Below are 17,075 nucleotides of genomic sequence, written 5' to 3' on the forward strand. Positions count from 1 at the left end.
CTATTCATCGACCGTCATTTAAACGTTTAAGAGTGACGAGTACCACACTACTATATAAAATCACCGCCACTCTTTTTTTTGTATGTACTTTAGTGACAGGTGTGTGAGCTTACAACAATAAAGTTAAGTAGTGCTGAAGGCAGGTACCACTTTTATAAATCTTTTTTTACGTTAATTTAAAACATTTTACAATTTCATTTACAAAAATTAAGAATTTAGAATAAAAATATGCAGGGTATCGACATCACTGGCGTCCCCTAAACAGTAAATTTTCGACAATTTTAAAAAGTTGTATATGAAATTAAAAATTATTATTGTTAAACCTCAAAAGGGAATTAAAATATATCTGTAAATGTCTTTTGTTCCTATTTAAAAAAAATACTCACCGTTTAGTATTTTTCACTGGTGAGCAAATGACAGTAATTTAATCATAATATTATTAAACGCCAATTTTAATACTCTCTTTATAACTCTAAACTTAAAAAATATACCAAGTGTTTTCAAATAAAAATTGATGATCAGTTCTTTCTATTCACATCTTAATAACATTGATACTAACTGAAATTCACTAAAGTTATATAAAAATTACATCTAACGTTTAAGCAAAATATTTACAACGCTAAAAATGTGATAAATTTATAATATGATTACACCAATAATTTTATTGATTTTGCGACATAAAATCACAGGCTTACTTAGTTTTATCAAGTATATGCCTCTAAGTGGGACATTTTTCAAATCAATAATTTTAATTCCCAGTGGTCTTATTCCATTATGTATTTTACACAACGAGCTATCTTTAAAACCCTGTAGACTAATTATAACTTATTTTATTAGACTAAACCACCATGTCATCAGCTACCTTAAGCTCGGTAGCGTCTCCCACGCCAGGAATCTTCTCCCCTACGAATATGTTTTATTTTTTGCTTGTGCCAGCCCTAACTCTCTTCTACATCTACTGGAAAGTATCCAGGCGTCATATGATTGAGCTGGCAGACAAAATTCCCGGACCTCCTGGATTGCCCATTATCGGAAACGCTTTGGAATTTATTGGCAGTCCTAATGGTAAGTAGCTTTAATTTTTTAGGATTTCATACACTGCTAAAGAAAGGGTGCAGTTATTATTTGTATAAAGTTGCATATTGCGTCCGAAGAGGGAAAAAAATACGTTAATTCTTTATACGCAAATAAACAAAATCCCCATCAAATGTGTTTAAAAAATTCGAAAATATGTAAAAGTAAAACTAATTCATTGCCAACTTTCCTTCCAGTTCCAAATAATATTATTCAGTTTTTTAGTTCTTATTCCCAAAATAATGCAGATAGTTATAAGCACACTTTATATTACACCCAAAATTCCTGATAGAAATAGCCGGTTCTCGTTTCGATTAACTTTTATTGTTATTTTTTTAACTCACATTATAAACTGTTGCATTGAGTCAAATTATTTTACAGACCAATGAAAATATCAATTGGTAAGCTTCTTTCTAAAATGAAACTCCAACCACATTTAACGTCTGCGTATAATAAATATCTTACTCACAATTTCTAAGATTTTTGACAATCAAAGTACAATCAAATATGAGTGTCATCAGCAAATGCCTGCATTTTGCAATATATTAAACTTAATATATCAGATGTACTATAAATTATCAAAAATATTGAACTTTAAGGGATTTATTCTATTGTGTCAAACGCCTTAGAAAAATCTAATTCGAAAATACTATTCGTATTCTTATCCCAAACTCTAATTATATCATCTGTAACATTAGACAATGCGACTGAATTAATAAAATGTTTCCTAACCCACTCTATATGATAGGGATTAATTCGTTTAGCGTAAAATATTCATATATCTACTTTAGTTTTGAAACAAATGATTCCAGAGAGGCTCAATTTTAGATCAATGAATATTTAAAAATGCTACCTACATTATCAAAATGCCTTAATTTAAATTAAATCTACTTGAATATAAACTCTTTGAAAATAAAAATCAAAAAATAATTTCTAAAATCTAATTTTGATGTCTATATTGATGGTACAAAACTGGCATATGTTGAGTCTGCTAAAAATTTGGAAATCCTATTGGACGATCAATCGGGATTTAAAGAATACTTAAAGAAGATTTTTCAAGATAATTTTTTGGCACTTAAACTCTTTGAAATAATAGACCTATCTTAAACGTTGAGTTAAGAAAACAATTACCTGAATTTCTTATACTATCCTATACTGTATTTTGTTTTTAAATTCGGCAAATGCTTGGCTGTGCGCTGTACGCATACAGAATACTCCGTATGAATTATTATGCTTTTAATAAAATACATTTATTATTATTATTTATTATATTCATACTGATTAGCTATACATCCTCGATACAGATTTCAGAAACCTGAATAAAATTCTAATATTAAATATATATTTATGAATCCAGATAATAAATCAGGAGTTTTTTTATTGATCTTAATATTCGTGGAAGAGAGCTCTAATTTATATTTAAGAATGATTTGAATGCCCATTTTTCCATTATATGGGCTTCTACCACTTTTCCATTAGGGTCTGAATTGCCCTTAAATGTTCTTTTGATGGTCCATATTGATCATCCCATATAGAAGATAAACGTAATTTATAAATAAGAGTGGATCGAAAGCTCAATGTTCTGGGTCTAAACGACTTTGCAGGAAAAAAGAAATCTCTAAAAAAATGGATAAAAAAGTTTAATTGTTGTTTTTTTTTGTCTATTTCATATTTTGATTTATATTTTCACTGTGCTCTGAATTACTTGATGTAGCCTTACTATATTACACTCTTATTATATAATACTTCGGTTTGATGAGTTGCCCCACATTAAAAATGGATTAAACGTATAATTTTTTTTCTATACTTATTTTTATTTGAAGTTTTTTCTCCAAAAGTTCTCCAAAGTAATGTTAATCATTTTGAAACCCACAAAGGTACTGCGGAAAATGTTTGAACAGTTTTTTGCCCTAAAAATCCAAATCCCACTAGTCAATTTTAAAATCCTTCCTTTCACAGCTGCTACCCATAAAGGGCTTTGTTACCTGAAAATTTCAGAAAAATGGCCGTAATCAATTTTCCGGAAAAGCATGCACAATATCAGTTTGTTTTCTATTTATAAAGGGTGTTTTTTTTAGAGGTTTGGATTTTAAGTTGTCAAAACTGTTTCTGGTGATTGTCAATTTGACAGTTGGTGGTGTATTCGTGTTCAGTACAGTTTGAATCACAATAAATAGACTTACTCCAGAACAACGCTTTCAAATTGTGCAAATATATTTTGAAAATCATAGTTCAATTCGCGAAACTTACCGTGCGCTGCGTCCATTTTACGGTCGACATAATCGGCCATCCGAGCAAGTTATTCGAAAAACCATGGATCGTTTTCGTACCACGCATACTCTAGTTGATAATACGCATCCACAAAGATGCCATACAGTGCGCACAGAAGAAGTTATTGCTGCTGTGGAGCATAGTGTTGAAGAGGACCCGAATGAGTCGATTCGCCATCGTGCACAACAATAATTGGGGCTGTGCCCATCCACTTTGTGGAAGATTTTGTGGCAAGATCTTAGCTTGCGAGCTTACATCCAACTTGTGCAAGAACTGAAACCGCGTAACCATTATGCGCGCCGTACGTTCGGTGAATGAGCGGAAAACAGTATTCAGCTTGACCCATTTTTTCAATCCAAAATTTTGTTCAGCGATGAGGCTCATTTTTGGTTGAACGGCTTTGTCAATAAGCAAAATTGCCGAATTTGGAGTGAAGAAAATCCGGAAGCTTTTGTTGAGACGCCCTTACATCCATTAAAAGTCACAGTTTGGTGCGCTTTATGGTCAGGAGGAATCACTGGCCCATATTTTTTTAAAGATGATAACGACCAGAATGTTACAGTCAATGGAGAACGTTATAGAGCCATGATTACCGATTTTTTTGTTCCTCAGTTGAACCGACTTGATATGGCAGAGCTTTGGTTTCAACAAGATGGTGCAACATGCCACACAGCGCGTGACACTATCAATTTATTGCGGGAAACATTTACAGTTATTGCCGAGATACGGCCCCAGATGCTTAAAACAGTGGTCGAAAATTGGACTTCCCGATTACGCTACATTCGAACCAGCCGTGGCGCTCATATACCCGAAATCATTTTTAAGCACTAATCGCATATCAATATCTTTTAAATAAAACCAATACCATGTCAATAAATTTCTTTTTATAGTTTTATTTCACTTCAAATTTGTATACCTCTCAAAAAAACACCCTTTATAAGTTTGTTTAGGTTTCTAATTTTCTATTATATGAAAAGTACAAAAAATATACAAAATAACACGCACATGCATGTATTGTTGTTTAAATTTTTAATATAATTTGAATATTCATATTTGAAATTAATAAATCAATTGGGAGCACATAGTTCAGTATTAATGCTTCATTATACATTTAAAACCTACATATTGGTTTGCTTGCTGATTAATATTAATTTTTCGTTTTCATCGTAAAATCATTTTATAAGCTTGCAGGATGTAAAAATAATATTTATTTCATAATTTAACGCTAATGTAAGATTGTTTATGTGACTAAATTAAATTACATAAAGAACTCTGCTATAGTTAAGTATATATCGTATTAAATGACATTCTACAAAGAGAATACATATAACATTAACCTTCTTTTGCAAAAATGCAATTACATACACGCAAACATAGTAATAGCACATTTAGTATAAGGCAAACTAGTTCAAGTCCCATTGTATTATGCAATTTATTTCTTAGACGGCGATGAATCTTTCTGAAAATTATGTCGCCAAGAGCTTAAAAAAATATCATTGCAATAATTTACCATTAATGGTTGCTTTCTATTTACAATTTATAACTTGCTGTTTTTTTTTGAGTATTAAAATACTAAAAAGTTTTCCATAATGGTTTTATTTTTTTGTTGCATAATGAGTCCTTAAATGGAAAATTTCATATACGTTATAAGATATTCCATGGTTTACTATAACAAGAATATTAATAGAATTTAAATGAAAAAAATCATTGATGGAATAATTTAAATTAATGGAAATTTTTTAGGCAAAGGTTAAATATTTATTGGTTACAGAAACCTAAAACTGTAGTAAATTCAATTAGTGAATTATATTTAGTCCATCCTTCATATTTCTCAGATATTTTGTACTTAAGTTCATTTAAATTTAGACGTATATACTATTTCAAGAATACTGCGTTCTTCCTATACTTCCAATATACGATGATTGTACGTATTTACGTGCGACCTTTCTTTAATGATCGCTTTTCCTTAATAAATTCTAATAAGGATGATTATATGAATTAGAAAATAAATATATGACCACCGAATTACCAGTAAACCATATCTGGCCAACATACCAGTGGAAAGATTTTTTTATGATAGTAAGTAGATTATTATAAGCATAAATTATAGCTAACTTCATTCTTCACACACGTCTTCACATATTACTTTTTTATATTTTTATTTTATTTGTGGAAACGACTGCTTTAAATGAATGGCTCCGCCGAACAACGTTGCAAGTGACAAAAACTAATTTTTTCAGAAATTCAAAAAAACACTGATTGTTCAATGAAATTAATTTCTAATTTACAATTTCTTATTATAAACGAGGCTTTGCTATTGAGTGAAATCACCTATAAAAGAAAATATTATTATACTATCGTATCTTACTGAGATATTGACATTTTAAAAGTATTTTTTCGGGTACAACGTTGTTCTTTGAACAAGACGTATAATACTGAGTTAAATGGGACTGATTCAATAATGTAAGTAGGTAGTTTTCAAATATGATATTTAATAATAATGAATACAAAAAACTTAAATTTTCTTATTGTTCAACCTTAATATTTTCATAAAAAGGCACATATTCTGGCGGGATGTATTTCCACATATCCAACAAGTCCTTTTTCTTTGCCACTTTGATCGGGAGTCTATCCTTGTATAAAGGTGGAACCGAGAAACTTTTACTGGGGGCATACTTCTCTTCCCTGGCCCCTTTACTTTTTTTGCTAATGAGTGCGTCCATGTTTGAAGGACGTTGTGTGATTTCCTTCCACGCAATGTTATAGGATCATCCTTTGTAATTTGGTACCATACATGGCTAGTTACACTGAATTTCTTTTTTTCCAGTGAATCTAATAAAATGTCGGTGTTTTTGAAGTCTGCTGTATCCATAACACAGACAGTAAAACGATTGGGTGGTCCCTTGGCATTAGCTATGACTTCCACCCATTGGTGAGGAACATACACTTTTTTACCCTTTTTTGCTTGTTTAATTAGAGCAAAGTCCCTGTCATAGGGTAGAAAACTATGACCCGTCGTCATAAACTTTTGCTCAACGGTAGTGAAATATTCATTCAAGAGCAGGTGCTGCAAAACAGCTATAATCCGCCAGTTGTTGTTCTGACCTACGCATCTGTCAGACCAAAGCTTAAGAATTCTCACTTGGCCTGGCTTCAACTTTGTAAAGTTAAGCTCAACATATTTTAAAATGCATGATGCTATTTCCGCAGCACCTCGCTTGGCAGTGGTCTCATCCCAGAAAAACATATAAGCCATGTTTCTCCCCTGGTCATGTATAGCCAAATTGTAGCACGATACACATCTCGTGAGAGTGTTACTATGCGTGAGGTTTGGGCAAAATAAAACTTGTTGTAGGTCTACACAAAGCACAGCATTTTCAGAGCTTAACATGGCAGTCTCTTTATCTTCAGCAAGCGCCTTGTAAGCAGAGTCAGCCCTCATATGATGAAGTTTGCTTTGATTTTCAATAATTTTTTTTCTCTCTTCAGTGGCAGCTGCAATGAGCTGAATGTGCAGCTGATCACAATAAGTACATGTATCGGACCTAGGCAGACCAAATCTTAGGTTGAACTCACTTTTTAAAAACATCACGGTACATGTGAAGTTTTGCAGTACTGTCGGTGTATTTAATGCAGATTTTATTTAAATTTGATTCAAACATTCCTTGTTGCTCATATTTCTGGAGTAGTAGTTTTCTTGACGAGGAAAAGAAGAAATATGCTGTTTGATCTGTTCTTTTGTTTCATCAGGGATCCTAGTATGATTTCTATGTGCGCCTCTGCCATCGGTCAAGGGCGTGGTGAACTTTATTTTGTCAACAAGAATCTGTAGGCGTCAAGTGTAACCTTCATTATGTGGCAAAGTGTCTTTTGGCATTACGCGAAGGGTAGCATCTTTCTTTGGGACATAATATTGAACTGAACAATGTTTAGTAGAGATGTTTCCATTCACTCGACGGTGATTTATATCCCCTACCTTGATGCAAGAAGCAAGAAACCTTGTTTGTTGATTATAGTCCATACTGTAGAAGTCCCTAAATAATTTTAGCATTTCTTCATGGGCAACCAATCCACACTTATATTGACACTTGCATATTCTACTCTAAAACAGCAAAATAACTAACCTGTAAAACTGTAACGCACATCGAAAATGTTGTGACTTACCTCTTCAGGTGGTAATTTTCCAGGCACTGGCCGCTTTCTTTTGGATATGTATGGATTTCCAGAATCCCTTAAACGCTTACGACACTTATCTTTCCACTTACTAACTTTAATTTTCCTCTTTTTACCATTATTTAAGCGCTTTTGATCACCAGGCGAAGCAACAAAACACTCTCCGCGCCGGACATTTTGTCGGTTGCAACGTTGTTCCGAGCGCGTCAACCTGTTTTCGAAGTCATTTAACGTGCTGCCATCTAAACCACGTTCATATAAAACTGATACCAAAAACTGCCATGCGGCAGAAAATGTCGTCTACAACGTTATTTTTTGAAAATCTCAATATCGCAATTAATGTCGCTTACAACGTTGTTCGGCGGAGTGTTTCGAAGGCAAGATGGTCTTTTTTTTAATAGATCTTTTTCCCACAACTTATGAGTCGTGGAATCTTATACATTCGACCTCTCCCGACTTCGCACTCAAAACCTGAGTTGAATGTTGTGAATTAGTAATAAGCCTCAAAAAAATGGAAGACACCATATATTCAATGAATCAAAGAATAATATTTTTTTTGCAGATATATTCAATAACTTTTACCAAAGATCCTTTGAGTTCGGAAGAACCGTTAAGGTATGGGCCGGACCCAGGCTTCTAATTTTCTTAACTGATCCACGAGATGTTGAGGTTATTCTTAGCAGTCATGTACACATTGATAAGTAAGTTCCTTATGTATATTTCTTGTATATGATAATCACAGTTTATTAAAATTAAATAATGTAATTGATACATAATGTGTCTTAGATCACCAGAATACAGATTCTTTAAACCATGGTTGGGCGATGGTCTTCTTATCTCTACTGGTCAAAAATGGCGCGCCCACAGAAAACTGATCGCTCCCACATTCCATTTGAATGTGTTGAAATCCTTTATCGACCTCTTCAACAAAAACAGCAGAGAAACCGTTAAGAAACTTGAAAAAGAACTTGGAAAGGAGTTTGACTGTCATGACTACATGTCCGAAGCAACTGTAGAAATTCTCTTGGGTAAGATAATGACATTTTATTTCATACTTGTCTTAATATATAATTTTTTTAGAAACTGCTATGGGTGTAAGCAAAAAGACCCAAGATCAGAGCGGTTATGACTACGCTATGGCAGTAATGAAGTTGTGCGACATTCTTCACATGCGTCATACTAAAGTTTGGTTCAGACCAGACATCATCTTCAACCTTACCAACACCGCGAAATATCAAAAGAAACTGATCAACGTGATCCATAGTTTAACTCGTAAGGTCATTCAAAAGAAAAAGGCCGACTTTGAACAAGGTATTCGCGGTTCAACGGCTGAAGTACCAGAAGAACTTAAAACTCAAAAATACGAGAAGAATATTTCTACTAAAGCTACTACACTCGAAGGAACTTCTTACGGACAGTCTGTTGGCTTAAAAGACGACTTGGACGTAGATGATGACGTAGGTGAAAAGAAACGTATGGCCTTCTTAGACTTGATGATCGAGGCATCACAAAACGGAGTCGTAATTAACGATGAAGAAATCAAAGAGCAAGTGGACACTATTATGTTTGAAGGACACGACACCACAGCTGCTGGCTCAAGTTTCTTCCTCTGTCAGATGGCCGCTCATCCTGACATTCAAGAAAAAGTTATTCAAGAAGTTGACGAAATCTTCCAAGGATCTGATAGACCTGCTACTTTCGCCGATACATTAGAAATGAAATATTTAGAGAGATGTCTTTTGGAGACCTTAAGAATGTTCCCTCCAGTTCCAATTATTGCACGTCAACTGCAGCAAGATGTAAAATTAGGTGAGAGATTGTTATTTTATTAAAACTAAGATTATTAATAATTGTTTAAAATATCTTAGCATCCAACCCAGACCATGTACTACCAGCTGGTGCTACCATCGTTATTGGTACGTTTAAAGTACATCGTCTAGAGGAGATCTATGGACCCAATCCTGATAAGTTTGATCCCGATAATTTCTTGCCAGAAAAGGCTGCCAATAGGCATTATTATGGATTTATTCCATTCAGTGCTGGACCAAGAAGTTGCGTAGGTAAGTTACAGAATAAACTATTTGAAATTTAAATAAACTTGTTTAAACGTAACATTCTATTAGGTCGTAAATATGCTATGTTGAAACTGAAGATTCTTCTCTCCACTATTATGCGAAACTTCAGAGTCAAATCCAATCTCAAAGAAGCAGACTACAAACTACAGGGTGATATTATTTTAAAGAGATCAGATGGGTTTAAAATTATGCTAGAAAAGAGGAAGCCCACGGTTACAGCCAAAGCCTAAATTTACTTTAATCTAATAATATTTATTTATCCTGTTGTATATTGTGTGTAAAATAATAAGAGCAAAGTGAGTTCTTTTAATTAATTTTTGTGTAATCATTATCGACAAAGACTTTTTAATTTGTCTTTTGCTCTATTTCCTAAATATATACAAGCCGTAGTTTTTAAGAGAGCATCAATGAACCAATAAAGTTCCAAAAATATGTCCAGTGTTTTTATTAAGTATTTATAAATTATTGAAAAGGGGCAATTATAGAATTATGCGTATATTTTCAACCAAATATTTAAAAAGGGATTTACTCGTACATCAACATATGTATTAAAAGTGGTTTGGTCATATTATGTGACTTGCTACAGATCTCATTTCATTGCAGCTATTGATATATAGGGTGTCCCATTTAAGAGGGATACAAGCTAATATCATGGTTATTTGTTGAGCGATCTTTTTTTATTTTTAGTAGGAGATTTTTAGTAGGAGCCTGTATGGCTTTAAGGAGCAGATTTTGCCCAGGCGAAAAAATGTAATACTTCATAATGTAATACTTCATAGACGTACGTTTTTAGGGGGTTTGATATTTTTTATTTAAGAGTTAACTACCTTTACGGCACTATTTATTTCAAATCTATTAAATTATATTGAATCTTCCTCATCCAAGATACATTTTTAAGTACATACTTACGACGCTACTGGATAAACAACTGGTTTATATCGACATAATAATCGTTTTAGGTTTTAAGATAGCTTTTTTAGTTTTCAATTCCGATCTCTAGATCTGGTGCTATCTGTGAAATGCTATCAAAAAAGTTTATAAAACCCGTCCACGAATATTAGAAGAAATGAAAACCCGAATAAGACAAGCATGTAACCAAATTTCTAGATAAGAATTGCGAAAAGTTTGCTTAAGAAATAGGAAAATTCATAAAGAATTGATTATAAATTATGGTGGTTTGATCGAAGATGTTGACTTTTAGTTGTTTTTTAGCCAGCGACGTGGAAAGTATGTACTTACAAAAATAATAAAAATAAAAATGTTTTATTTTAACGACACATCGTGCATCATATTTATCAAAATGAGAACTTACGTATTCTGGGTAGGAAGAATTCAATGTAATTTAACAGACTTGAAAAAATCAGTGTCCTAAAGGTAGTTTAGTCTTAAATTGTCTAAAGTCGAAAATTCATCTATAAGGTATCGTATTTCTTACCCCGGGCAAAATATGGGCCTTATAGCCATACTAGTCTCCTACCAAAAATTAAAAAGATCGCTCAACAAATAACCAAGATAATGGCTTGTATCCATTTTAAGTGGAACAGTCTGTGGATCTTTGTCCATTCACTATGCTTTTGTTTTTGGCTAGAAGTATTGATAGGCACCTGAAGAATGGTATAAGTAAAAGCAGATGATTCCAAAAAAATATACCTCTCAAGATTGGAAGATTAATTTTGGTTTCTATAGGTATCTGCTAAGTACTACAAGAGACCAAGTGGCTGCATGTTAAGAAAATGATGAAGCTGGTCTTAGAAAGCCTAGTAAAAAGTATACTAACATATTCACTGCTAATTACTCAAAAACCTTCCAAAATGTACAGTACAATGTCGTCTTGTTTTCTGATCTGTCAGAAAAATTAGGACTGTAATGACCACCAGCTTCTCCTTAAAAAGTTTCGATTTTATAGGTCCAATAATACTGCCCTACTAAGGCAAGTTGTCTTAACTGCAAAAAATGGTTTTTAAGGTTAAGACGGTTTTGCACGTAATCAACACAAACGCGAAAGTCCTATGTGTATTTAAAATACCCGAAATAGTACTATTCATTTTGGCCTAACTGCAAGGATTCCTAAAACGAATTTTCTTAAATAGATTTTAAAAAAAGTTTATGATTTTACCGATTTTAGAGACTCAAAATGCCAATTCAAGAAAAGTTAATGTCTTGGAAATTGCTGCAAATAATTTTTTTACTTTTACTGATTACACTTCAAAGCAGAAGCTACAGAATCTTAATGACCGCGTTTATTTAAAAAGTATAATTCAAATAAATTTCGAAAGAGATTGTAAATTTTTATATTATAAAGAAAAATTTTGTGATGAACTTAAGCAGTTGGACAATATATTTTTGGCTAACTTTTGCAAATATGAGCTAACCACGCCAAAACAAATAAATGCTCCTAAGGGAATTAATTTAATTAGAAAAAACAATTTAATCGGTAAATTAAAGGATCATATACCACCAAACAGGCTTTTATTTTGGGAAAATCTACCGATTTCAATAATTGATGATTCTGGGGACATGAACCGAAAATGCCAAAAATACCGAAAAAGGACGAAAATGTAAATGAAACCAAAACTACTATTTAGCAGTTAGGACAATTTGCCTAAGCAGAGCAGAATAGTAGTGTCACCTTATTAAAGTATAGGTATATATCAGATTATGAAACATGCAAAAGTTTAATGGATGGCTGTTATTAAATACGGAGAAGACTAAGCGATTTGTAATTGGCTTAAGGGACCTGGAGAATGTTAATGATGTGAACCCTTTTAAGAAACTGAGCACGTCCTTATTTGCATTTCATACTTTATCCGAATGTCATACATTGTTCTAGACTGCAGAGGAAGATAATTTAGATTATGGCAAAGTTAACTCAGATTTAGGAATAATTGCAGACATTTAAGGCATCACTTTCTTAACTCATAAATAAATAAATAAAAACGCCTTTCTTTCAAACTAAGTATAGGAAAATGAGATGAATCAGATTTCGCCAAATTTTATTTATAAAGAGAGCAAGCAAAAGGTAGTTTTTTTCTATTGAAAATATTTAATCATTTTAGTTCGAAAAGTTTATGACTGACATGGTCATGGCGTCCAATCTGCTAAATCAAACGTATGCAAGAATTGTGCACTTTTGAAAGTTTATTTTTAGTTAATAGATATAGGCAAGGATTATACAGGGTGTTTCAGAACTATGGGATCAATTTCTAGCGGTTGTTCAGTGCAACAGTAGAATCCATTTGAGTATAGGAACCCATGTCCGGAAATGCGTCACTACGCCACTACGGCCCTAAGACGCGTTAAAATTTATAAAAAACATTAATTACCTAAATAGGATCTGCTGCATTTATTTTTACCTTTTGTACATGATACCATAACAACAATTGTTTAAAATCAACGCTTATCAATGTCAATTCTCAATGTCATGTTTAAGAATTTTATACCTTCCAATTTTTAAATATTTATTGCTAATGGAAAACATTACCAATCAAGAATTGGCGGATATGCATTTGGCATTCGGAGCAACAAACTGCAATGCACGAGCAGCATCGCGGTTGTATCATGAACGTTATCCCGAACGACAGCATCCTGGATACAAAAAGTTTATTGCGGTTCATCGGCGGCTCGCTGAGACAGGCATGTTTAAGACCAAGTGCATGATACTGGTGTTGCTCGAACCGTAAGAACGGTCGAATTTGAAGAAGAGGTGCTTCAGCGAGTTGCCGATGAACCATCAAATAGCACACGTGACGTGGCTAAGAATATGAATACAAGTAACGCTTCCCTCTGGCAGGTACTACACGAGCAACAACTCCATCCCTACTACTTCCAGAAAGTTCAAGGTATGACTGCAGCCGATTATCATCCTAGAGTTAAATTTTGTCGATGGCTTCTGGATCACATCATTGCACAACCAAATTTTGTACGATATGTTTTGTGGACCGATGAAGCCTCTTTCACAAGAGACGGTATTTTTAATAGTAGGAAGAGCCATGTTTGGGAGGAAGAAAATCCTTATGCAATTTTTCCAAGAAAACATCAGAATCGTTGGTCTGTCAACGTATGGGCAGGCATTGTTGATGATTATTTAATTGGGCCATACCTTCTACAGGAACGGTTAACAGGACCTATTTATCTGCGTTTCTTGGAGGAAGTTCTCCCAGAACTCCTTGAAAATGTTCCACTAAACGTTAGACAGCAAATGTGGTTTCAGCATGATGGACCGCCGGCTCACTTTGCTGTACAAGTACGCGAGTATTTGGCTCAGCGGTTTGGGGACCGTTGGATTGCCAGAGGTGGAGCAGTTTCTTGGCCTCCTAGGTCACCTGATTTAACGTCGCTCGATTTTTTCTTGTGGGGACATGTAAAATCATTAGTCTACGAAACTCCAGTAGAATCAGAGCTAGACTTAATTGAATGAATAACAGCGGCATTTGAAATCATTCAAAACGAGGATCAAATTTTTAGTGTAGTCCGCCGAAATCATGTGCTGCGTTTAAATCGGTGTATTGAGGTTGGAGAAGACATTTTAAACAATTGTTGTGATGGTATCATATACAAAAGGTAAAAATAAATGCATCAGGTCCTATTTAGGTAATTCTAACGCGTCTTAGGGCCGTAGTGACGTAGTGATACATTTCTGGACATGGGTTCTTATACTCAAATGGATTCTACTGTTGCACTGAACAACCCCTAGAAGTTTGATCCCATAGTTCTGAAACACCCTGTATACAAAATTATAATAGATAAGGTGGCACAAAACTAGTGCTTCGCAGATATTTTTTTTAGCTTAAAGTTAAAAATCTCTTTTCTTTTGTAAATATTGCGAAAATTATAATAGGCTTTCTAAAAAAGTCTAGATATATATGACTTCAAAATCCAAGCTTGTTATTAAAGATCACACACAGATGCTTATATTTCTCAATAACCGGTATTGCCACATCGTCCATTACTATGACGAAGCTTTGAGACACCTAATCCTTAACTGGTCCAAAGTAGATTGTGGATCATTTATTGGTATTTAGCTTCAATCATAATTAACCTCAGTTGCATCGGACCTGCCGAAAAAAAGCCAAATCTGCATATCGTCAGCGTATCTATGACTGTTTATATTACGAAAGCACACCGATATATCGGCGGTAAAAATAATAAAAAACAAAGGACTCAAAAGTGATTCTGGAAACGCCTCCCCTGAACCCTTCTATCCATATACAACTGCTTGGATTAAACCTCAACAACTGTGACCCACTGAGATCTGTCATCCAAATATTTGCAAACAAGCTAAATAGTTTTAAGCTTAAAACCATAGTAGACAAATTTTTTTGTACAGCCGTGCATAGTCCAGGGAATCGAAGGCTAAATTTCAATAACACCAACTTCGAAGTTTCACCCCTGTGTGCGCGCAAAAGACTCTCAATTCAGGAATCCAGATTACAACTAGGGTAATAAATTATTATCAGTGAAATAACTAAGGATTTACCAAAAAATAAGGGTTTCGAATATTTTAGATAGCACTGTTTGTAAACTAATTGTCCGCAGATCAAAGACATCTTCAGAGCCGTTAATTTTTGGAAGCGGCAAGACCTCATCTCACTGCGGAGGAAAAATGCTTTTTTTATGCAGGAATTAAAAGGGTCAACAAACACGGGCAGAACTGTTGGACAACACGGCTTCACCATTTCAAGGCTAATTCCGTCTTCAACAAAAACGTTAGGCCAACCCGATCCAATCTACAACACTGACCAGAAAACGTAATGTTCATTAACCAGTCTTGGTTCGAATTCCGCCGTTGTACTTTTGGTATTATGGTATTTAGAAATAATATTCACATCGATAGTGCTAGACTTTTGTCGTGCCGAATCTATATTGATATTGAGAAGTATTGGTTAATTAAATTAATTAAAGAGATCATCTCTGAGACATTGCAGTTTCATTCAGAACAATTTATAATAAAGAATTTGTTGCACATTTAGTCATATTTCATTCTGGATGCATGGTAAAATCCATGGATCTGAGACTCGACAAAGGAAAATGCCGATTCCTCCCTACTCAAAGCTGAACATGTATTCAACTGGTTCAAATTGTCTAGTAATTGAAATATATAAGGTTCCTCTTTACCACCTTCGTCAACAAAAAGAACATGTTAAATATGAAATTAAAAAAAAAACTTTCTATGACACAACCGAATACTTCAATACATTTTATTAAATATAATATATCAGTGTGTAATACTTAAGCCTATTTTACTGATGAAATAGCTAAGAGTTAATTTTCTATTAATTATAATGATCAATATGAGTAAATGCTTTATACCAACATTTAACACATACAAAAACAACATACGACAACCTATAGATACTGAAAATTTTGGATATACCAAAAAGCTAATAATGGTTTTTTAAAGATAATCTTTATCACTGTATATGGGTAATATATATTACTGAGAAAATGGACATTAAAGGTAGGTTTCTAAGTAAGAGTTTCTAGTAATTAAATCTTTGCATATTTTAAGCAAAGTACTGAACTGTCATGCACGTATATATGAGATACGATACATAAATATCCAGTCTAAAGGTCAATTAGAGAAGTGAACACAAAAAGAAGGAAAATATGTTTTACTTAAAAGCCCTATTTTCATATATGAAAAATAATTTGATGAATGATGGAGGTTTACTTCCCCATTAAAAGGCTTAAATTTAATTTATAATATCGTCTTGCATTAAAAATAGTACATTTTTTTTTAAGTTGCAAGAACGTTTCCTGGTAGGTGCTTTTGAATTTATTCTTGCTTAAATGTTTTAACTTATCTATCATTCTTATTGAAATAACTGAGATGATTTGATTATTATAATGGCTATTATAGTGAACATATCAGATAATGTTTCGCGCATATTTAGGGAATTTTTGAATGATTGATTAGGCTATAGTTGCAGAAATGAGGATTAATAAAAAATGAGATAGGAAAAGAACTGGGAAAAATGTATTGAAATTCTCTTATAAACTGCTACTGAGCAACTATATAAAACCGCAAATCAGAGCTATTCCTTAATACTGCGAATTGTATGTAAGAATGAAAGAAAACGTTTCAAGTTAGTAAAGGGAAATTAAATAGCCGATATTAAATAAATTTCGTTGAAGATATACTAAAAGTAAAAAAACATTATTAGATATACTAGAGATACAGATATACTAGATATACTAGAGAGAATTTTTTTTATCTGAGTTTAGTTTGATGTTATTTGTTATATCAGTTTACTTACATGCTGACCACGTATGAAAGGTATACTTACGCTACAAGCTATAAATATTATATGTTTCAAATATTATATTATATTTTCAAAATATTTCCTAGTAGAATCACTTTCCAGTTGATTTTTGAAACTAAATTAATGTTTATAATTTTCTTTATATGCCTAAAGTTAGCTTTATATTTCTAGAATGTTCTACAAATATATTAAAGCTTTTAATCGTTGATAAAAACAAAAA

The 17,075-nt window shown here is 33.2% G+C and overlaps 1 protein-coding gene across 3 annotated transcripts; it reads left to right on the top strand.

The window, feature by feature from the left end:
- Window positions 1-10,025, top strand: LOC126740954 (cytochrome P450 4g15-like). Of its 3 annotated transcripts, none has more exons than XM_050447153.1 (7): window positions 1-139; window positions 838-1,065; window positions 8,081-8,219; window positions 8,305-8,546; window positions 8,599-9,327; window positions 9,387-9,578; window positions 9,642-10,025. In XM_050447153.1, the coding sequence occupies exons 2-7, from the start codon at window positions 849-851 to the stop codon at window positions 9,821-9,823; spliced, it is 1,701 nt and encodes a 566-aa protein (XP_050303110.1). In that variant the 5' UTR covers window positions 1-139; window positions 838-848; the 3' UTR covers window positions 9,824-10,025. The 3 variants fall into 3 exon arrangements, with proteins under 3 accessions (XP_050303110.1, XP_050303111.1, XP_050303112.1); XM_050447154.1 differs by having other exon boundaries at window positions 52-143; XM_050447155.1 differs by having other exon boundaries at window positions 103-122.
- The last annotated feature ends 7,050 nt before the right edge of the window (window positions 10,026-17,075 follow it).

Source organism: Anthonomus grandis, chromosome 10, assembly GCF_022605725.1.
Source record: "Anthonomus grandis grandis chromosome 10, icAntGran1.3, whole genome shotgun sequence".
NCBI lineage: Eukaryota > Metazoa > Arthropoda > Insecta > Coleoptera > Curculionidae > Anthonomus > Anthonomus grandis.